General features: G+C 31.0%; 3 protein-coding genes and 1 long non-coding RNA gene across 7 annotated transcripts; all 4 read right to left on the bottom strand.

The window, feature by feature from the left end:
• Nucleotides 1-82: 82 nt before the first annotated feature.
• Nucleotides 83-11,601, bottom strand: LOC120184502. Its single transcript, XR_005522032.1, has 3 exons — nucleotides 11,591-11,601; nucleotides 10,789-10,791; nucleotides 83-220 (listed from the first exon to the last, which is right to left on the bottom strand). It is a non-coding gene; the product is annotated as an uncharacterized LOC120184502 (long non-coding RNA).
• On the bottom strand, nucleotides 227-1,856 carry LOC120184480 (kinesin-like protein KIN-4A). Of its 4 annotated transcripts, none has more exons than XR_005522030.1 (4): nucleotides 1,562-1,856; nucleotides 1,391-1,483; nucleotides 1,103-1,288; nucleotides 227-1,003 (listed from the first exon to the last, which is right to left on the bottom strand). XR_005522030.1 is itself a non-coding variant. In XM_039188940.1 (4 exons), exons 1-4 carry the CDS (start codon nucleotides 1,478-1,480, stop codon nucleotides 978-980), a joined length of 231 nt encoding a protein of 76 aa, XP_039044871.1. In that variant the 5' UTR covers nucleotides 1,481-1,856; the 3' UTR covers nucleotides 227-977. The 4 variants fall into 4 exon arrangements, 2 of the variants coding, with proteins under 2 accessions (XP_039044871.1, XP_039044867.1); XM_039188940.1 differs by having other exon boundaries at nucleotides 1,103-1,159; nucleotides 1,237-1,296; nucleotides 1,393-1,856; XR_005522029.1 differs by having other exon boundaries at nucleotides 1,391-1,856.
• Nucleotides 2,950-9,053, bottom strand: LOC120184458 (XIAP-associated factor 1-like). Its single transcript, XM_039188926.1, has 6 exons — nucleotides 8,995-9,053; nucleotides 8,837-8,898; nucleotides 7,663-7,798; nucleotides 4,022-4,159; nucleotides 3,808-3,929; nucleotides 2,950-3,169 (listed from the first exon to the last, which is right to left on the bottom strand). The coding sequence occupies exons 2-6, from the start codon at nucleotides 8,878-8,880 to the stop codon at nucleotides 3,010-3,012; spliced, it is 600 nt and encodes a 199-aa protein (XP_039044857.1). The 5' UTR covers nucleotides 8,881-8,898; nucleotides 8,995-9,053; the 3' UTR covers nucleotides 2,950-3,009.
• A 4,004-nt stretch (nucleotides 11,602-15,605) lies between the features above and the next one.
• Nucleotides 15,606-19,297, bottom strand: LOC120184395 (phosphoglycerate mutase-like protein 1). Its single transcript, XM_039188878.1, has 9 exons — nucleotides 19,199-19,297; nucleotides 18,848-18,955; nucleotides 18,693-18,772; nucleotides 18,514-18,619; nucleotides 17,090-17,164; nucleotides 16,901-16,992; nucleotides 16,098-16,220; nucleotides 15,941-15,985; nucleotides 15,606-15,826 (listed from the first exon to the last, which is right to left on the bottom strand). Exons 1-9 carry the CDS (start codon nucleotides 19,247-19,249, stop codon nucleotides 15,682-15,684), a joined length of 825 nt encoding a protein of 274 aa, XP_039044809.1. The 5' UTR covers nucleotides 19,250-19,297; the 3' UTR covers nucleotides 15,606-15,681.
• Between the last annotated feature and the right edge of the window lie 75 nt (nucleotides 19,298-19,372).

Consider the following 19,372-nt stretch of genomic DNA (forward strand, 5'->3'; position numbering starts at 1 on the left):
TCATTGTTTTGTTGGTGACAATAGAAGAGAATCTGAGCTGACATCAACCGATGAGCAGCGGAAACGGCGAAGGTACCAACATGGTGTGAATATTGGACAAGACGTGTCCTTTTCTGGTGTTTCCTTTGAGACCCAAATAGAAAGGAGCCGACAATACGTCTTCCTTGCATACTGTTCAGACGAAGTAGATTAATGTTCATTTGTGCGTGTGTAATATATTCTTTGCCGTAAATATCAACGTACATACTAAAAACTGAAGCTGACTTGTATTTTCATTTTATTGCTGTAAATAATCTATGAATAGTTGCGTGTACTGTTTCGAGTGTCATACTATCCGACCGACTGCTTTTACTCCGGACGAACAGAGATGAAGTAATGAAAGACGCTAGAGCTAGAAATATAAACCTAACCCACCACCATATTTGGCATGGAAATGAAAATGTCCATCACCAGACATGTCTAAGATATCGTCCTTCCGTTTGGAGTTTCTTCACCATAGACTCCGCCTTTGATTACTCCAAGTTCGCCTGAAACTCAGTGACAAGCTTCGAGATTAATGTTGCTACCAATACAGAATTTCCTCTTCGAAATTGGGAGATCATATTTGCACACATCCATCGTTTATGGAATTCATGTCTTCAACAGAACACAGGATGCTCTAGCTCTGGTATTGATGAACGAATACACTAGGATAGAAAATTGATAATGCAGCAGTGGCCTAACTGCATCCTTCCTTTTATAACAATAATAATAATAATAATAATAATAATAAAAGACATGCCTGGGTTATGAGGAGCAGAAGATTTAGGAGCTTGAAGCAACTCTTTTAGCTTCTTGTGTTTTCTTTGGAGAAGCTGCAAGCAAATCATTTCCCTAAAATCAAAGCAGTTGCAGACACTCGTCTCCTATGAGAGATATAAAATATGATTAGCAGTTTCTGGCGTTGGTTTAAAGAATGCAGCTGATGCCTTTCCTGCTCATTTCTCCGACCCTCTTCCCGTAACTGATTGTGCATATGCATGATATTAACCCAGTTAAGTACATACAGCAAACAATAAATGCTTTAATTTGGTAGATACTAGAAATAAAAGAAGAGAGGAACCTGCAACAGTTCCTTTTCTCGACACACTTTCCACTGACGGAATTGTTCCAACTGAACCTACAACCACATATTATCATGCATAGCAGATTGATACGAAAGCAATGAAAGCTATAAAGAAAAAAGAAGCATGGAACCTGCAACAGTTGCTTTTCTCGACTCCGCCTCTTGTTTTATCCCATGTTGCAACTGAACTTACAACCGTATGCATAATAGGCAAGGGAAGGTTTAGCAATGGTTTTGAAACAAAGAAATGAAAGCTATATATAAAGATGGAAAATAAAACTCAACCGTTTGTGCCTTGATGAATTGAATTTCGTCTTGTAGTCGTTGCGCCGCTTCATCACTCTCCTCATTCTCTTGTTTCTTCTTAAGATCCATAATCTAAGTTTTGCAAATTAAACCAAACCATCATCAACTCATCTTCTTCCATCTAAAATTTCAACTAAAACTTTCTGTCACCTGTGCTTCAAGGGATTTAAGTGTATGTCAGAACAAGCTGATAGATTTTCATTTTCGGCCAATAACTCATCCATATCTTGCTGCAAGCCTACAATATATCAACTTTTCCTCCACAAAGAACCCATACTTAAAACCATAAAAACAATTGAACCACCGATGCGTAATTTTAAAAGGCAAAAAAAAGGTTAATTAAATGAGAGAGTTAAGATTTTTACGGGAAAATAATTTTCAAAGTAAAACAATGTTAAATGTAGGGATTTTTCATTTTTGGTGTTGATTCCGGCCAAAGAGGTGAGCGAAGAGACGGCGATAATATCATGGACGACGATTAGAGTACTTATAGAATTATAATTAAAATATTTTTATTTCAATTTCAGAGGTTAAATTAATTTTTTTTATTAATATATCACATCATCAATGTAATGATCATTTTGTAACTAATCGATAACATAGTTATCAAAATATAACAATTAAAAATTGAATGACAACATAAACAATTGAAACATTAGTGACTACTACTGTAATTTATCCTAATATTATTTTCAAAACGAAAAGCTCACCACCACTCATTTCTACCAAACACACTTATATGTAATTGGATTTGGTTAATGCCACGTCTATCAAATTAGATGAAATAGTTTTTCTACTTAAAAATATTCTATTTATCACATTTGTTTTCTTAAAGCATGATGACTATATATTCATTTCATTCCATCCCTATCAGAATTACTATTTAATTGTTAATTTTTATATAATCTAAATTAAAATACATTAACATCAATATTTTCAAATATTTTGCTAATGGTTTAATTCACAATTTAACCCTCTAAATATATACATTTTCTCACTTTACATCTCATTTTGAGCCTTAAATTATTCCCGTTTACCCATTGGAAGCACGCCTAACAAGTGACTAGAACAAAACCAAACTCAGATACTACATAACACTGAGTTAATTAATCCGAATTGTTCCAGGAAATAAAATAAGAATACAGATATAGAATCTGGGTCAAAAATTAAACAAAAATTTTTACAGAGAAAATACATATACTTGGAAGACGAATTGGTGAATCGCCTTACTAATCCGTGAAACAAATACATGGGCAAATTTGAACCAAAATCGAAAAAAAAACACTAACCGACCCATAAGTGTAGCCATTAAACCGGTGCATGTATCATGCAAATTTATATTTAAGACGAAATTCAGAGAACCTTTCAGCACATTCAAGCATATGTAGCAACAGCTGATCGGTGCATATTATCTTCAGGATCGTGCCGACTAGGGCACAAGGTTCAAATATCAACAATACAAAACAAAGGGTTTTCCGAATATTTTCGATACATTAGCATAATTAGTATTATTGTGTTATAATTTCGAATAAAATGCAGAACTTTATCACAATCTGAAATGGAAAGTGTAGCTCTCTAACTGATTTACATCAAAAAAACTAATGTACCTGAATGCTATCTGCCTTCTTCTGGAAAAAAAGTGATCCTAATAGAACAGCAATGCCAGTTATTGCAATTGTGAATAGAATTCGTCTCCTCGAATAATCTGGTCGCTGCCTTCTTGGAGCACCTTCTTCCCTCTCAGTTTCCCTCACATCCCTAAACAGTGCCAAATACATTGATTAAAACCAATGACAACAGCTGCAGTGCTCTTGAGTAAGGGCTGATAGATAACAAAGAGCCAAATTCTGATACGGCTTTCAATAAATTATGCACAAGCACAGCATACTCATTACAATCAATCTAGTAGCACAACATACTTCAATTTCAGGCTTTAACTGGCAGTCTTTGCTGAAATATAGGTACGTTCCTCATACAAACAAATGACACAAAGACTAGCTAAATTGTGCCATATTTCCCCACTTATGGCGGCAGGCCCGGGGGGGTCCTGACTAATGGAATGTAGGGGAAATCGTACAGTACTCACATGGCTTATGAAATCATTGATTGCATATCATGGCTAAATTCTGGACTGAAATGAATGCTTTTTAACATAAATCCATATTTGGAACTAGAAGCTCTCAATTCCACAATGAAATTCAAAACTGGTACAAAATGCTGACCTAGAGCATGCAAGGTACCAAATCTTGGTTGCTAGATGCTAAGAAGACAAAAGTACAAGTTCAAATCATAGGGCACCAATAACAAGAACCTACTTTCATGGTTATATCTTTCTCTTAGTCTAATATATCTATACCCTAACAATCCAATCAGAAATTATATTATAGCATAGATACCTGGAAGATCCCACATTGTTTTCTGCAATACCAGTACACCTACTTTCATGGTTATATCTTTCTCTCAGTCTAATATATCTGCTACAAAGATGACACAGCTCCGTCCTGTTCCCACATACTTCCTAAAATCACAAGGCAACAAGATACATTGTAATAAGTTCTCAGCTACAAGTACTGGAATCCTTCCATTCGAACACATATTCAGAATAAGTACCTGATGTTCAGCCAGATCAATGGCAGGCAATGGAAACTCGCAAAACTCACATGTGACAATCCTCTGGGGGCAATTTTCCCCTTTATGAATAGCTAGAATTTCACGTTCCATTGTCTCACTGCACAGTGAACAGGCCACCTGCTTGCACAAATATGCAGTCGATAGCATCACAGATGTTAAGACATGCACCGTCACCATGTAGATTTTCACTTGTACATACAGAATTTGTAACATCCTTAATACCGGGTTAGTGACCAAATTGTAATATTTCAGAATTTGGTGATTTAAAGTGGAATAGTTGAAAAGTTCAGTGATTTATTTGAAAATATTACCTTGAAGATGCTAGTAATTATAAAAGGTATTAAAGGGCAAAAGGGTCATTTGACCAAGAGATGAATAAAATAATGATATATATATGGATAAGGATGAGAGATTTTTCCAGAAATCTCCTCTCTTTTTCTTCTTCATCTTCTTCTTCCTCCCGTGAAAGCTCCAAGGCAAATGTAAGATTCCTTGTAGCTGATTATTTGTTAATTTTAAGAGTGGGTTTTGATCCTTAGGTAATATTTAAGCTTATGGAAAGCTTAGGTTGTCCTAAAATCAAAAGATGAAGAAGTTATGAAAGATTAAAGAAAATGAAATTATAAGGCACTCTTTTCCTCCTTCCCATGATTAAGAAGCTTCTTTACAAGCTCCATTAATCAAGAAGGAGGTTTTTAAAGAGACCTTCAAATCTTATCAAAAAAAAAAAAGGAAATGTTGGAAAAGAGTTAATAAGTGAATTTTGAGAAGGAATTTGACTTGTTATCAATAAAAATAAGAGATTTATGAAGTTAGAAAGGATTTATAACAAAGTTGAAAATTAGTAAGATTCTTAATTTTAAGAATCATGATGAGATATAGAAGATAAATATGGTTTATATGGATATAAGTTGGTTTAAGTAATGGTAGTTGAGTTTAAGGACATGATAGGACCTTAAAATAGAAGAATTGAATGAAGAGTTGAATAATTTCGTGCTTAAAATGGAATTTCTGGGTTGTGTGCATCGATGCACTCTCAAATAAACAAACATCGAATGCAAGTAGTGTATCGATGCATAAGTAGTGCATCGATGCACCCCCTTAAAATACAAACATCGAATGTATTTTATGCACCGATGCACAAGTAGTGCATCGATGCATCGTTAGGGAATGCATCGATACACTGTACAGTGCATCGATGCATACCTTCATTAAAAGATGAAATTGGCTTTTCTCTTAGCCTAAGGAGTGATAGTTTCGAATATATCAATTAGTATACTGATAAGTATAAATGTATTATTATGTAGATATAGAATGAAAGTTTGTTCCGGAACAAGCTAAGGATTAGGATTGATTCGAAGCAAACGAGGCCCAGGTGAGTGCATACAAGTTAGTTTATGACGTTCAATGAAAACAAGACTTGCGACGAGCCTATTTCCTATATTAGAATGTATGAATTTATGATCATATGTATATGTTTGATTTGAGTATATATGATATAAATTACAGTAGGTGTTAAATGATTTGTGTGAATACATGTAGTGTGATCAGTTATAGGATCTAATATGAATGATCTATATGATTGCATGGGAAGTGAAATAAGTTATATGATGGATGACCATACATGTTGCAGGGTATAGGTGATTAATTATGAGAATCAGTATAATATATTTATGACTACATGAGATGGGTGATGAGTTAAATAAGACCAAACTATAGAGTAATATGATAATATTTAAGAGAATAATATATAGATCAGAAGATAATAAATTAAGAGACTTTATGAAAATGGTATATATATAAATTAGGGGACATGAGCATAACGATGATACGAACCTATAGGATAAATACTATAGGAAAAAGTGATATGCTTAAAAGAAAACTATGATATAGAAGTTATAAAATAAAGAACTATAAAACCTTATGAGAAGATTATAGGAGCTATATAGAACTAAATTAAATGGATAGAATAATTCATAATTAAATAACGTGAGATAAGTGATAAGGGTTATATGTTATTGTACATGTTAGTATAATAAATCATGTAAGCTGATACAAAGGGAAAATGAGATAAAGATAAATAGCTTTTACCTATAGGATTGATATAAGATTATATGCCGGTGTGATAACATGTACAAGGTAACTAAGCTCTATTATATGGATCTATGTGAGTATAAGTAACGTGATTGCATAAACTATATATATATTTATATGATTTGGTATGTGCCATTTGATTCCTGGGTATACATGTAGATAATATATGTGGATATAAGCTATGCAAAAGTGATCTATGTGACTAGATGTATATGAAATCTAAGTGATATGACTTATAGGTATTTCTATTATAATGTTACATGATATGTATGTATGTTAAATGAATTATGTGATGGTATAAGAAATGATATGAATTATATAGGCAAAAGCATGTATATGTTATGAGATAAGACCTATGACTATGAGTTATGTGAAAAGTTGTGTGATACGTGATATGTGAAAGTGAATTACAGGTTTATGTGAATATTTGAAATGAAATAAATGATAATGCCCATGTTATGTGTCATGAGAGCTAGGGGTATAGTTGGCATGCCAAGAGTCGAGGGTCTACGCGATCCTTCGGGACATATGTATAATTCTTTGGAACATTTATGAGGTCTTTGAGACACATACTTGGTCCTTGGTATATGTATATGATTCTTAAAGAATTTCTATGTGGTCCTTATGGACATTATATGGCACTACGGTGCATTTCTACACGCCACTTCGGTGCAATTCTACGTGGCACTACGGTGCATTTCTACGCGGCACTTCGATGCATTTATTCGAGCTGTGCTGACAGCATTAGTACACAACCTCTATAGACTCACATATATATAGTTCTTACAAGTGTACCATGGGCTAATCAAAGAGATAACATGAATACAATATATATATAATGTATGTGCTTTTGGTTACAGGAATTATGATTTATGGGTGTTTCTTGGTGAAATGATATATGTGTGATATGATATACATAAATGATAAGAACAAGATCAGGTTATAAATAATTGGATGATAATGATAGAAATAATTATAATAATATATATGATAATGCTAAGAAAGTAGATGATGATATATGTACATGAGTGTATTTGTTATATAAAAAGGTGTGTGATTTTGTATGAAATTGTTATATGATTTTGTATGATAAGTTAGTATTAAATGTTCATGTGGTTTATTATATGGAATGTTTTATGATTTCTATTATATGTTTTATTTGCCTCACTAGGTCATCGACTTAGCGTGTGATTGTTTCACACGTAGGTTCGAGAAGAATATAGAGAGCATTGGGGAGCAAGACAGGTCAGTGTCTCATTTACAAAGTTCAGATCAGAAAATATATGTATTTGACACGTAAATAAAAATTTGAATTCGATATACTCGAATTTGTTTTGTAAAATCATATGATACTAATTTATGTAAATTAGTCAATTGTATTTAGTAAAAGTTTTAAAATTATTCACTATTTTGTTCAAGTAAAAGTTTTGAAAAGTCAATGTGACATCTCAGACTTGTAAGCGGGTCGGGTACGGGTTGGGGGTGTTACAGAATTGATTCATTTCAAAAGAAAAGAAAAGACCTACCGGAGCGTGTGCGTTGAAGAAATGTTCCTCAGCATGCTTTTTTGGAATCATATCACCACAAACTTTACATTTTTCTAGATTACGGGAGCAATGAGCATAATGCAACTCGATGTTAGAAGAAGGTATAGCCCTGTCACTGAACAATTAAGAAGGAAAAGTACTTGTTAAATACTCTTCTGTATGGGAATTTCAAACGACAGTAAAACCTAAATAAATGAATGTTAGATAAATTAGTGATTAATCAATATATCTGGTTATTCTAACTCCGTTAATTCACTAAAATAATGTATTTCTATATTGCAGAAGTATAAGGTAATAGATGAACCTTGGTAATCTTTGTCACAACTCATATTTAACCTTCCTAGGGAAACATAACCTTGGTAGTCTTTGAAACAACTCATATTTCACCTTCCTAGGGAAACATAAGATCATACTACAGCATCGTATGAAACTACTTCATGATAAATAGGAAAATGTGGAAGCCCCGAGCTGCTTTTTAACAATTTGCAAATGCTAAGCACACTTTTCCATTAAGTGGAATACAAAGGTTATTCTTTATTAGAACAATGAAGGATAGCCTGGAATGGGGTTGTAGATGCTGAATGCGAACCACATGCTTCCAAGATGCTACTTACTACGGATAGCTGCATGAACCAACTGAGCTAAGCTCAGGACTCAAAGTGGATTATAAAAGTATTGTTAACGTAGACTAGAACACCGCCAAAAAAGAATCAAAAACTATGTACAAAGGTTCAAAATACCCTAAACAAACAGAATTCATCACATGAATTCTCAACTAGGAGCAAAGACAAAGGCTGTGATCACATGAACCGAATACAACAAGAAATTCATCAAACAAACAGAATTTTAGGTCCTAATCCAAGCTAAAACCAGAGGGTAATTCAACTAAATTATCCCCCTTCTCGGCTTAATTTGGCCAATTTAAATTACCAATAATTTCTTTGAGCATTAACCAATCTACTACACAAACTCTAAACAAACCACGAAACAAGAATTCCTTCAATCCGCCAATATAAGTTCAAATAAACAAAAATCTCAGCTGATAAAAGCATAAATAAACAAAACCGGGATCGAAAATACAAGAAAAAAATAGCACAGATATCCAGCGAAACAGAATTAATTCTAAAAAAATCATAAAAATACTAATAAATACCAGTGATTGCATATGCGGGTGGTTTCTTCCGAAGCAATTGCCATAGCGATCCGTTTCAAAATCTTTGACCAACAAAAAAATCAACGAAAATAATAATCACGAGAGGGAAAATTAGATAAGGTGAACAAAAATTCGTGATGAATAATTAGTCAATTAACCTGCAAAAAGACTTTGATTTTCCTTGAAACTCTCCTCTTTCTTCTTTTATTTTTATATAAATTGAAAATGAAATTAGAGCGAGAGTGAGAGAGTTACTTTGATGACTGCTTTGATTGAAGCAACTGGTCTGGAGTTTTGACATTGGGAGTTGGGATGGGACCATCGATGGAGTCCACCGTCTGGCTTTCCTCCCACGCGCATTCCAAAGGAGATGAGTTGCACGACGATTTGCATTTTGGGCCCTTGCTCTTCTAACTTTTTTGGGCCTTCAACACAACAATATGCTCTTACGGAGAAAAAAACTGATTAATTGTATATCATATTTGGTTAAAATACTAACAAGTCCTGAATTATTATTTAATTTGTTTTTAAGTTACCCAAATGTTATCTTCTATTCTTAATTATTTTATTTCAAACGAAAACTTCTTTTATATTAAGATGGTTTTTGATAAGTTCAAATATTTATTATTTAAAAATTAAGTTGCAAAATGTATTTGATATATACTTAAATTAATAAAATTTATCAGAAAATTTTCATTAAGTGATAAATAAATAATTATCTATTTATCATTTTCTACATTTTTCATTAAAAAATATTACTTTCCTTCTAAATTGTTAAATAATTTTTTAGGATTCAATTATATTGTGTAAAACTCTTTTAATTTTACATAAATTTAAGATCGTTGGATGAGTATAAATAGATGGCTTAGGTTAACAATAGGAAATGAGAAGATATTTATTGGAAAAAAAATAAGGAGATATTCGGTCATCTATTTTTACTCATCCAATAATCCTAAATCAATATAAAATTAAAAAAATTACACATATAAATGAATTTAACCCATTATAAAATTATAAGCATATTCATTTAAGATTGAGGTAAGCCTCCAATTCCCACCTTATCGGACTATTATAGCTTGCTCTCTTTCGACCTAACAGTTGGCTATGCTTATTGTTTACGACACTTCAGATGTCCAATTTTTATCTAGATCGAACTATCTTTTATAAATTTTTTGAAGATTATCGTATAAAATTTATTAAGTGATTTTAGTGATAGAATAAAATATTTTAAAAAATGAACTTTAAACAGTTACATCTGTTAAGTGTGCGCGTTTTATGAACATACTAAAAAAATTAAACATATATTGCATATAAACACCCTATAATATTAAAAAATGATACTTATACGGGGAAATGATAATAAGAATATGAAATATTTATATATTTTAATCTATTTTTTTAATTTGAATGTTAAAATCATTATTCATTCATGATTTAGAGTGGTTAAATATATTATTATTTGAATTTGCATTACTTATGGACATTGCATATTCAACTTTAAAATTTGACTCTAAATTATAAAATATTGAATGTATTTGTTTATAAGAAAATTAAACCTTAATCATTTTTAGTACATACAGATATTTGTGAATTTAAATATTTGACGTTATTTAAATTTTATTTATTTTTATAAATTTAAATATATATAAGACAATAATATTTGAGATAAGATTTAATTACATAGTATATAAATTTTAATTTTATACAGATATAGGACTGTTGGATGAGTGAAAATAGAAAATTAAGATTAATAGTAGAAAATGAGAAGACATCAACTGAAATAAAACAAAGAGTTAATTCAACCCCTATTTTCATTCATCCAACGATCATAAATCTATATAAAACTAAAAAAGTTTTACATTGGGCAAGTGTATTCTAACTAATAATATTTATTTCAAATTCATATAGTAATATTTGAATAATTTATGAATAAAAAAATTATTTTTGAAAACTATCTATCTATTGCGAAATCATATTTTATGAATATGTCAGTTGCATGATTGATAAATCTGAGGTGATAAAGGTTTTTTAAGCTATTTGAATTTTTATATATTATTAATGTTTGTTTTATGATTAATATTTTAGGTTTATGGCTAACTTTTTTAATGATATTGATTCAACACTCATTAATCAACTTATTAAAGTATTAAACCTTAACGGGCAACTTTTAATGTGAATGTTAGTCATTTCATTATTTCATCTATTGGCTTTTTTCTATATAAAAAATTGAGTGAGAAGCATTATTGGACCTAAAGATATATATATATATATATATATATATAGCATTGCTTTTTTAAAAAAAACTGTATATGATCTATTGATTGATTAATCTGGATCGGATACTATAGAGGTGAGAACGACCCTCCCAACCTAATTTGTTCCATTTATAAACGTTATGATTCGAACACCTAACCTTACTTAAGAGATAACCTTACTTGACAGATCTCACTTAGACAACTTGTTGTTGGTGTATACTATTGTTGTTTGATCCAATAATTCCCCGGTCCCAAAGTTAACATTAAAATATACTTATAGTCCTCAACTCCACAACTGAAATTTCCACTGTCTGCCATAAATACGTAATCAACGTTGCACGTGGAGTTAGACTAGTGATCCATACCAACTTAAATATTTGCATTTCCTCTCCTCTATTAACTTATTCCACTTGACTAAGTTTTCATACTTATCATTTGAGTCGAATCCGATTAGATAATCTGAAATTTCTATTCACTTGATATGAAAAAAATATATAACTGAGATAAATATATAAACATCTACCTAATAATAATCATGTTGTTAAATTCGCAGAGGGATTTAAATAGTAAAAGAAAGTGTTGTTTTTTCTAGAGGATTCAAGTCTGACCAATTATGTTTGTGGAGTGTATACAATATATGTGTTGTCAATAATAGATTAATAAAATATTTGAACATATATTATCTTATAACTACTCAAACTAATCAAATATATATATAACCATATTGCCAAAATCAGAAGTTTTGTAATGCAACCAGAATAATTATACATGATTTATTATGGAGATTGCAATATTTTTTGTTAGAACTTAAAATATTATTCAATTTATTTTAAAGAGTTATAAATGTAACACCCCTAACTCATATTCGACCCGAATACAAGTCCGAGATGTCACATTTACTTTTCAAACTTTGATTATTAAAGAAAAATCCCGGGAATTTAAAACTTTCATTAAAACAAAATACTTTAATTTACATAAAAGAGACCACTTAATACAAAATCGATTAGAGCATTCATAATTAATCAATTATTACATACCAACACTTTATACACAACAAAATACCTACTTTGTCAATTACTTCTGATCTAATTTCTTAGTAATGTTGTTGTCCGTGCCACCGCTATTCTGAATCTTCTTATTTCTTGGTATCTACGTGTAAATCACTTACACGCTAAGTCATAGACTTAGTGAGGCAATAAATGAATATGCAACAATATCTTCATGAATATGCAACAATATCTTTATGAATATGCATTCTTACCATTTTCTTCATGACATTTCAATATGCATGTATCTATTACACAATAACATATATAATCATATCATGCATGTACAAAACTTACCTTCTTGTACCACTTTCACTTTACTTTGTATTTCAATTGCCCATGTATATTATTGAGAATAGAGGTATGTGAGTACATAGAGGTTGTGCACTAATGCTGTCACCACAGCTCGTATCAATTCCCTCATGGGGCACCGAACCTTAGTTCAGTATTCGTCCCAAAGGACTGCCATATATGTCCTGTAGGACCACTACATCCCGAAGGACTATTATACCCTCGACTCTTGGCATGCCAATTACACCTATAGCTCTCATATCGTATATTATGGGCATTATTCTTTTATTTTATATGTTCATGTACTCATGTCATTTCTCTTGTGATCATGTAGTTCATGTCATTTCTCTTGTGATCATATAGCTCATGTCATTTCTCTTGTGATCATGTAGCTCATGTTATGTTCTCATATCACATATGTATTTGAATATATTCATATATATACATCATTTATCCAATCACATGAACATATATATGTCTTATGCATGTATTACAATAATTATCATATATGCATGTTCACAACTATTGTACTATGAAAATCAATATAGGAATTATACTTATCACAAGTCTTATTCCATTATACTATACATATAGTATGCACTCACCTTAGCTTTGCTTTGATTCGATTCTAATCATTTGATCGTTTTGGAATAAGCTTACTTTTAGTATCTACATAATCACACATGGATCTATATCAGTAATATAGCTAATATACTCTAATGGTTCACTCTTTAGATTAAGATAAATGCCAATTTCCTCTTTTAATGAAGGTATGCATCGATTCACTACTTGTGCATCGGTGCATAAAATGCATTCGATGTTTGATTATTAATGGGATGCATTGATGCATGCCTTATGCATCGATGCACTAATTGCATTCGATCTTTTTATTTTAAAAGAGTGCATCGATGCACTACCTGTGCATCGATACACCTTCAAACACTTTCTGGGTTTTAACCTTGATGCATCGATGCACTATGAATATGCATCGATGCACTCTGCTCAGAATCCTCTTTTTGAACCCGAAAATTCATTCATTTTGGATTAAATCCTTCATGTTTAATCCTCTTTTTCATTCTTAACTATAGTACACATCCTTAAACCAATTTATACTCATTTATTTCAACTTAATCCTCCAAATTCTATCATTCATATGTAATTTAAGAATTACATCAATAATTCAACATGTTTGAATTCCACTTTTAACACTTCGTATATCTTAACTAGATTGATGACAAGTCAAATTTAACTTTCAATTCTAGTTATGAACTCTATTCCAAGATTTCATTTAAGAACTTCAAATCTTAAATCTCTCTTAACTCCATCATCCTGTGATGTTAAGATAACTTAAGCTTTCCTTAAGCTTAGTTATCATCTAATAATCAAAACCCAATATTAAATTTTACAAGAAACTCAATAATCAGAAATCTTTCCTTTGCTTTGGTTCACACGCACAAGGAATAAAGAAGAAGAAGAGAACTCTGGAAGCCACGTGTAAATCTTTAATTATTTTTCCTTGCAATTACTCTATTGTCCTTCCATTCCTTCTTCCTTTCAATTCCATCCTACACAATAATTTAAATGTAAATCTTTAGATTATTCATTCATTTTATTTTAACCACCAAATTATGAGACTTTACAATTTAATCACTAACCCGGTATTGAGGATGTTACAATAAATTTGATAAAATTTTCAGTTATAATTAAATATAATATTTTTTTATCTTTATATTAATCGATTATATTTTAGACTTCTCCCCTTAAATAGATTCTTCATTGGGCCAAATCGATAAGAAGAATTATTCCTATATGGAAAGCATAATTAAGGAGTGACGCAACAACCCACCGTAGTGTGAGTGGGGGGGGGGGGCAATGAAAATAAATTAACAAAAAGGAAAAATATCAGCCTAAAGTATACAACAAGAGATAAACAATGAAAATAAATTAACAAAATGAAGAGCCGAACTAACATTTTAGAGCTGTCGACATTGAAAATTTTAAAATGACCTAAATTGGATTCTTGATAATCGGGAGGGGCCAAGACTGTTATTATCTCATTTAACCAAGACCCAACAACGTCCCCACTTATTCAATAAACAAATCTCAAACGGCTTTTGTATTTTTCTTTGGAGAAATGTTATCGTATTTTAAACAGAAATTTATTCAAATTCATCCGTTAATAAATTGAAATTTGGTAATTATACTTTATAAAAAAGAAAAAGTAAAGCATGTCGTAAGTTATAATTATAGGATTGTATTGAATTTATAAATGATTCGTGTGAACTTAACCAACTGGATCGCCATGAATTTAAGCTGTTGTGAGGCTGTATAAGTATATAATATGGTATTGAAATGGACAACGTGACTCAACAATCGTCCAAAATTTCTGACATAAACATATTAAAATAGAACCTATTTGTAACTAAAAAAAAATGTGGCTCGTGCAAGTCATCAACGCAAACGTCGGTGAAAAGTGACCTTTGGCTTCCCCAGGAAAACAACGGTGACGGACGATAGCAATTTGTCGGCCGTACCTAATCCATTTAATACCGACTATTGACCATGACGTGGCATTCTTAATTATAGATGTATGTAAACCTAATTAATTCACATGATTAAATCATCGAAATAGTAATTAGAAGATTTAATGAATCGTTTATTTCCTAAATTATGGAGTATATACTTTACCCACTTATCCTGTAAAGATTTTTTGAACCTTTAGTCATTAACATTCAGTGAATTAATAGCAATTTGTTGTACGTTCAAATCAAGGTTAATTTAGTTAGAATTAAATAAAATTTATAGGGTCTGAACTGAATAAAATAAGATATGTTATTTACCCTTCTCAACAAAGCCATGTGCTGACCATTGTGTCATGTATCATTGTTTCTATTACCGTTGATTTTTTTAGAATGGAATCCATGATTTTTTAATAATTCGATAATAAAATTAAATCTTAGGACATTAAAAGTTCTATAATAGAATGTTAAACCGATAAAATATATTTAATTTAAGGGCAAATGATTTATTAAATTAAATTAAAATATAAGTCAATATAAATTTATTTTAATATATAAAATATAAATCATCATACATATTTTTTGAGAGTATATTATTAACATACATCTTATAATATCAAAAATTATAAAATATTTTAAATACAATATCACACGAGAAATTCAAAAATTGTTGGGTCGGAACACAATGTGGATTTCATTGGCTAGAGAAGAGATGAAGTTGGTAATTTTGTTGATTAATTTGTGACCTCTACTTCCTCCACTGAAACATTCTTTTTGGCAGAATCTTTGATTTGGAGTTGTTCAATTTCGTAAGGGGTTCTCATTCTTCCACAGTTAGTGTTCTTCATTACGAAAGCATCTGATCCCGGTCCAATTATTCTACAAAATGCAAATTAAAAACACATAGATAAATAATTTAGAGAGAAAAAAAAACAATAAACTTTTCAATTATTCTTTTTTATTATAATTAAATTGCTAAATATTTGCTCTCACCTTTCACAAAAAATGAAAACCGAACGGATTTCACAGTTTTTAAAGCTGCAAAAAAAAAAAACTTGGCAATAATTAATTAATTTTGATTTATCCAAAAATAATAATAATTTTGGAGGTAAAAACAATTTTGCAGATGAAAGAGGGAAATGAGACTGACCGAGAGAGTGGATCATTGTGTAAAGGGTAACACAAATTATTTTTAACAAGTTCAATCATTGCCTGCTGCAAATACACTCCATGGCTCACCACCGCTATCTCCTTTTCTTCCCTCTCCCACAGCCTACAACATTATTTATTTAATTATATATTGAATGAAAATAATTTGGGTAAAATACACAAATGATCAAACTACTATACGGCGCTTCTTTATCGAGTCTCCGGATTATTAAAAGTTACAAAATAATCCTTCAACTATAAGGCATTGTTTTGGTGAGAAAGTACAAAATTATCACTCGACAATTCATATGTTCTAAACTCGTCTTTTTCTGTTAAAATATTGATGGTTGCCTAAATTGGATGTTAACTTGTTGATTGAAATATGATAATAGTTTGAGATTGTATGATCAGTTTTTTATCATATCTCAATCAGCAGGTTAATGCCTAGCTTAGACTTTCGTCAAATTTTTAACGAAAAATGATGAGTTTGGAACATATGAATAGTCGGGCGACCATTTTGTAGTTTTTAATAGTAAAGAGACTCAATAAAACGTCCTATAGTCAGAGGATCATTTTATAACTTTTAATAGTCAGGTGACTCAACAAAGAAGCACCTTATAATCAGGGGACCGTTTGTGCACTTTACCCAAATAATTTGTTCTAGTTTTATATATTTTCTAATCATTGAAAGAATAAAAGTAGATAATTGAAATTAATATCAACCGTTTATTTGCATTAATACAACAATGCTAAAAACGGGTAAAATTAAAGGTTTTAATTAGATATTATAGAAAACAAACTCACCATTGGGTAAACTTCATTGCCCTCGCTCTCACTGCTTCATGTGTTTCTATTTCATCACCGCCTTTCCACAAAATGTCATTTTCATTTTCGATCTGAACATTAAAGCACTGTTAAATTTTAAGGCAGAGGAGATGAATGCAGCAACCGAAGGCCGCCGTGGAAACCAAGAGAATATAAAGTATTACTTGCCAATGAAAAATCAACGGCGGGGAAACGGGACCGGTAATGGCTGATGCTCCTTCTTTTGTCACATTCGAACTTTCCCTGCATCTCACAACAATATCATAATTAAGCTTTCAATACTCAATATATCTGTTTGTTTAGACTTTAGATGGTTTTTTTTAAAGAAAATAAAAAAAGTGATTTTTCTTTGTTTTATTTCCTTCTTTGGGTATGGAGAGAAAGAAAGAAAAAATACATCAATTTACACTATTACTTTTAAGGTATTTTCTCTGCCTATTATTATTAACATTATTATTTAGTCATGTTTTTTATATATGAGAGAGAGCAGTTTGAGAATTAGATAAAATTGTTTTGAAGAGATAAAATAATTTTTAGTTTTTGAATTTGGTAATTCTTTTTACTTGATTTTTTACTTTTTTCTATATTAATCATTGAATTTGAATTTTTGATCAATTTTTAGTCCTTTTCATGATGTGGCACATTATCAAAGTGTCAAATCATTCAAACTAAATTTGGAAAAGTTGCTAGGTTTAGAGACTAATGCAATTAAAATAAAATTGAAGGATTAAGTTTGAAAAATTTGTCAACCTCAATGGCTAAAAGTTGTTTTGTACATTGCTTTAAATACTCAGTTATTTTTTTTTTGAAACATAATACTCAGTTAAATTTTTAGTATGTTAAACACCAACTCTTATAATTGAGATCAAGCATTACAATATAAAGTTATTTAATTTAAAATTTTTGAAAATTTAATAATATTAAATTTAAAATAAAAAAGTAAAATTTAATTTAATAAATATTCAAATTAACATGAATTTAAAATATTATTAAACAAAAAAGTTTAAATGTCCCGTCCCTACTATGGGTAGTTCAATTAATTCTATTTGGTGATTGAAGAATTAATCAGATGAACACATTAGTATGAGAATTAAATACTCTCTGTAACGTTATCTGGGCACTTTTGCCATTAAACCAAATGTGTTTTTTCCTTTCATGACCTCATCCTTTGTTTTTCCTTCCTTCTGGTTTCTTTGGTACTGACCACTCCATGTGAAGAGAACACCGCGTGGGCCAAAAACTTGCTTGATTAACGGGTGGATGCATGGATTATTTTATGGGAAGATGAAAAAACAAAGACCTAACTCAAACAATTTTGTTTAGAGATAAATCAAGGAGATGTTGGCACTTCTTGAAAATTTTATTGTTCATAAAATTTAAATACTTTTATTAATTATTTAATTTTATATTTTTAGAATATTAATAAATTTTCTTATATTTACATTATTTAAAATAAAATCATGCGTACATCTCTAATTATTATGTATATTTCCAGATGATACTTTTCCATAACGAATGCATATATCTAAGTGTGGAACTCACATGTGACCCTTGCCTGATCTATGCTAGCTCTAGTTCAAGTTAGAACATACCAGTCGTTCTCGGCAAAGTTCATATGCTATAATCGGAGGCCGATCGACGGTTGTGAATTCTTCATCGTCTTCACCATGAAAAATTCCAACAGCTGTTTGAAGTGTCCTGGAAACATCACCCCAAAATTTTAGAGGGATTGAAGGGATCCTTGATCAAAAGATGAGAGAATTTTTGGTACCTTGACATAGGTGAAGAAATCACCACTTCAATCCCCTTTAGCAATCCACTTGAACAAACATCTTTTCGCTGATCACGAACCTATTAAAGAGAGACAGAAACATCACCACAAATGTCATTTTATGAAGGAAAACTGATTCAGCTCTGATCAATAACCTGTTGCCAGCCTAGAGGAGAGAGTTCAGCATCCAAATATTCAAACGATGTTAATGGATCTCGACTCTTCTCTGCTTCCAGATTGTGCTTGCCTTGCGCATGCCTCACCTGAAATGTTTTGTTTTATTTTCATTTGCGTATTTCATCGAACAGCTTTAGACAATGAAAATACACAACTGTTGGATTGTTTTAAAACTTCACATGATTTGGCTTAGCAAACACTCGTTTTCCCTGTTTGTTTTGTGGGATAGAAATTTCGGTTTTCTTGGCCGTGATGTTATGATACTTTTTCCCATTTATTTTCTGTGGAAAATAAAGAAAATATTAATAAGAGAAGAAAAGGGCACAAACCAGATGAAAAAGTTTACGACGGCCAAACTGAGCTGCTGCAATTGCTTCCATTTCGGGAAATGTGAAGAACAAAGGAAGATAAAAGGAAAAGAATATATAGAGGTAGGCTTTTGGCTTCTTATATATACACGACACCATCAATGAAATTTCAGTGAATTCCTAAACTATTAATTT

This window comes from Hibiscus syriacus, unplaced genomic scaffold (genome assembly GCF_006381635.1).
Source record: "Hibiscus syriacus cultivar Baekdansim isolate YM2019G1 unplaced genomic scaffold, ASM638163v2 tig00003840_pilon, whole genome shotgun sequence".
NCBI lineage: Eukaryota > Viridiplantae > Streptophyta > Magnoliopsida > Malvales > Malvaceae > Hibiscus > Hibiscus syriacus.

Bases quoted from the DNA above. Each gene is read 5' to 3' on its own strand.
- LOC120184480 (XM_039188936.1), bottom strand. From the start codon at position 1,480: ATGGATCTTAAGAAGAAACAAGAGAATGAGGAGAGTGATGAAGCGGCG. The intron at 1,289-1,390 runs GTTGAGTTTTAT...TTGTAAGTTCAG, and splicing joins AATTCATCAAGGCACAAACG to TTGCAACATGGGATAAAACA. The intron at 1,160-1,236 runs GTTCCATGCTTC...ATGTGGTTGTAG, and splicing joins GAGAAAAGCAACTGTTGCAG to GTTCAGTTGGAACAATTCCG.
- LOC120184395 (XM_039188878.1), bottom strand. From the start codon at position 19,249: ATGGAAGCAATTGCAGCAGCTCAGTTTGGCCGTCGTAAACTTTTTCAT. The intron at 18,773-18,847 runs GTTATTGATCAG...TCTCTTTAATAG, and splicing joins CTCCTCTAGGCTGGCAACAG to GTTCGTGATCAGCGAAAAGA. The intron at 18,620-18,692 runs GTACCAAAAATT...TGATGTTTCCAG, and splicing joins ATTTCTTCACCTATGTCAAG to GACACTTCAAACAGCTGTTG.
- LOC120184458 (XM_039188926.1), bottom strand. From the start codon at position 8,880: ATGGCAATTGCTTCGGAAGAAACCACCCGCATATGCAATCACTG. The intron at 7,799-8,836 runs GTATTTATTAGT...TTAATTGTTCAG, and splicing joins ACCCGCATATGCAATCACTG to TGACAGGGCTATACCTTCTT. The intron at 3,170-3,807 runs GTATCTATGCTA...GGCACTGTTTAG, and splicing joins AACAATGTGGGATCTTCCAG to GGATGTGAGGGAAACTGAGA.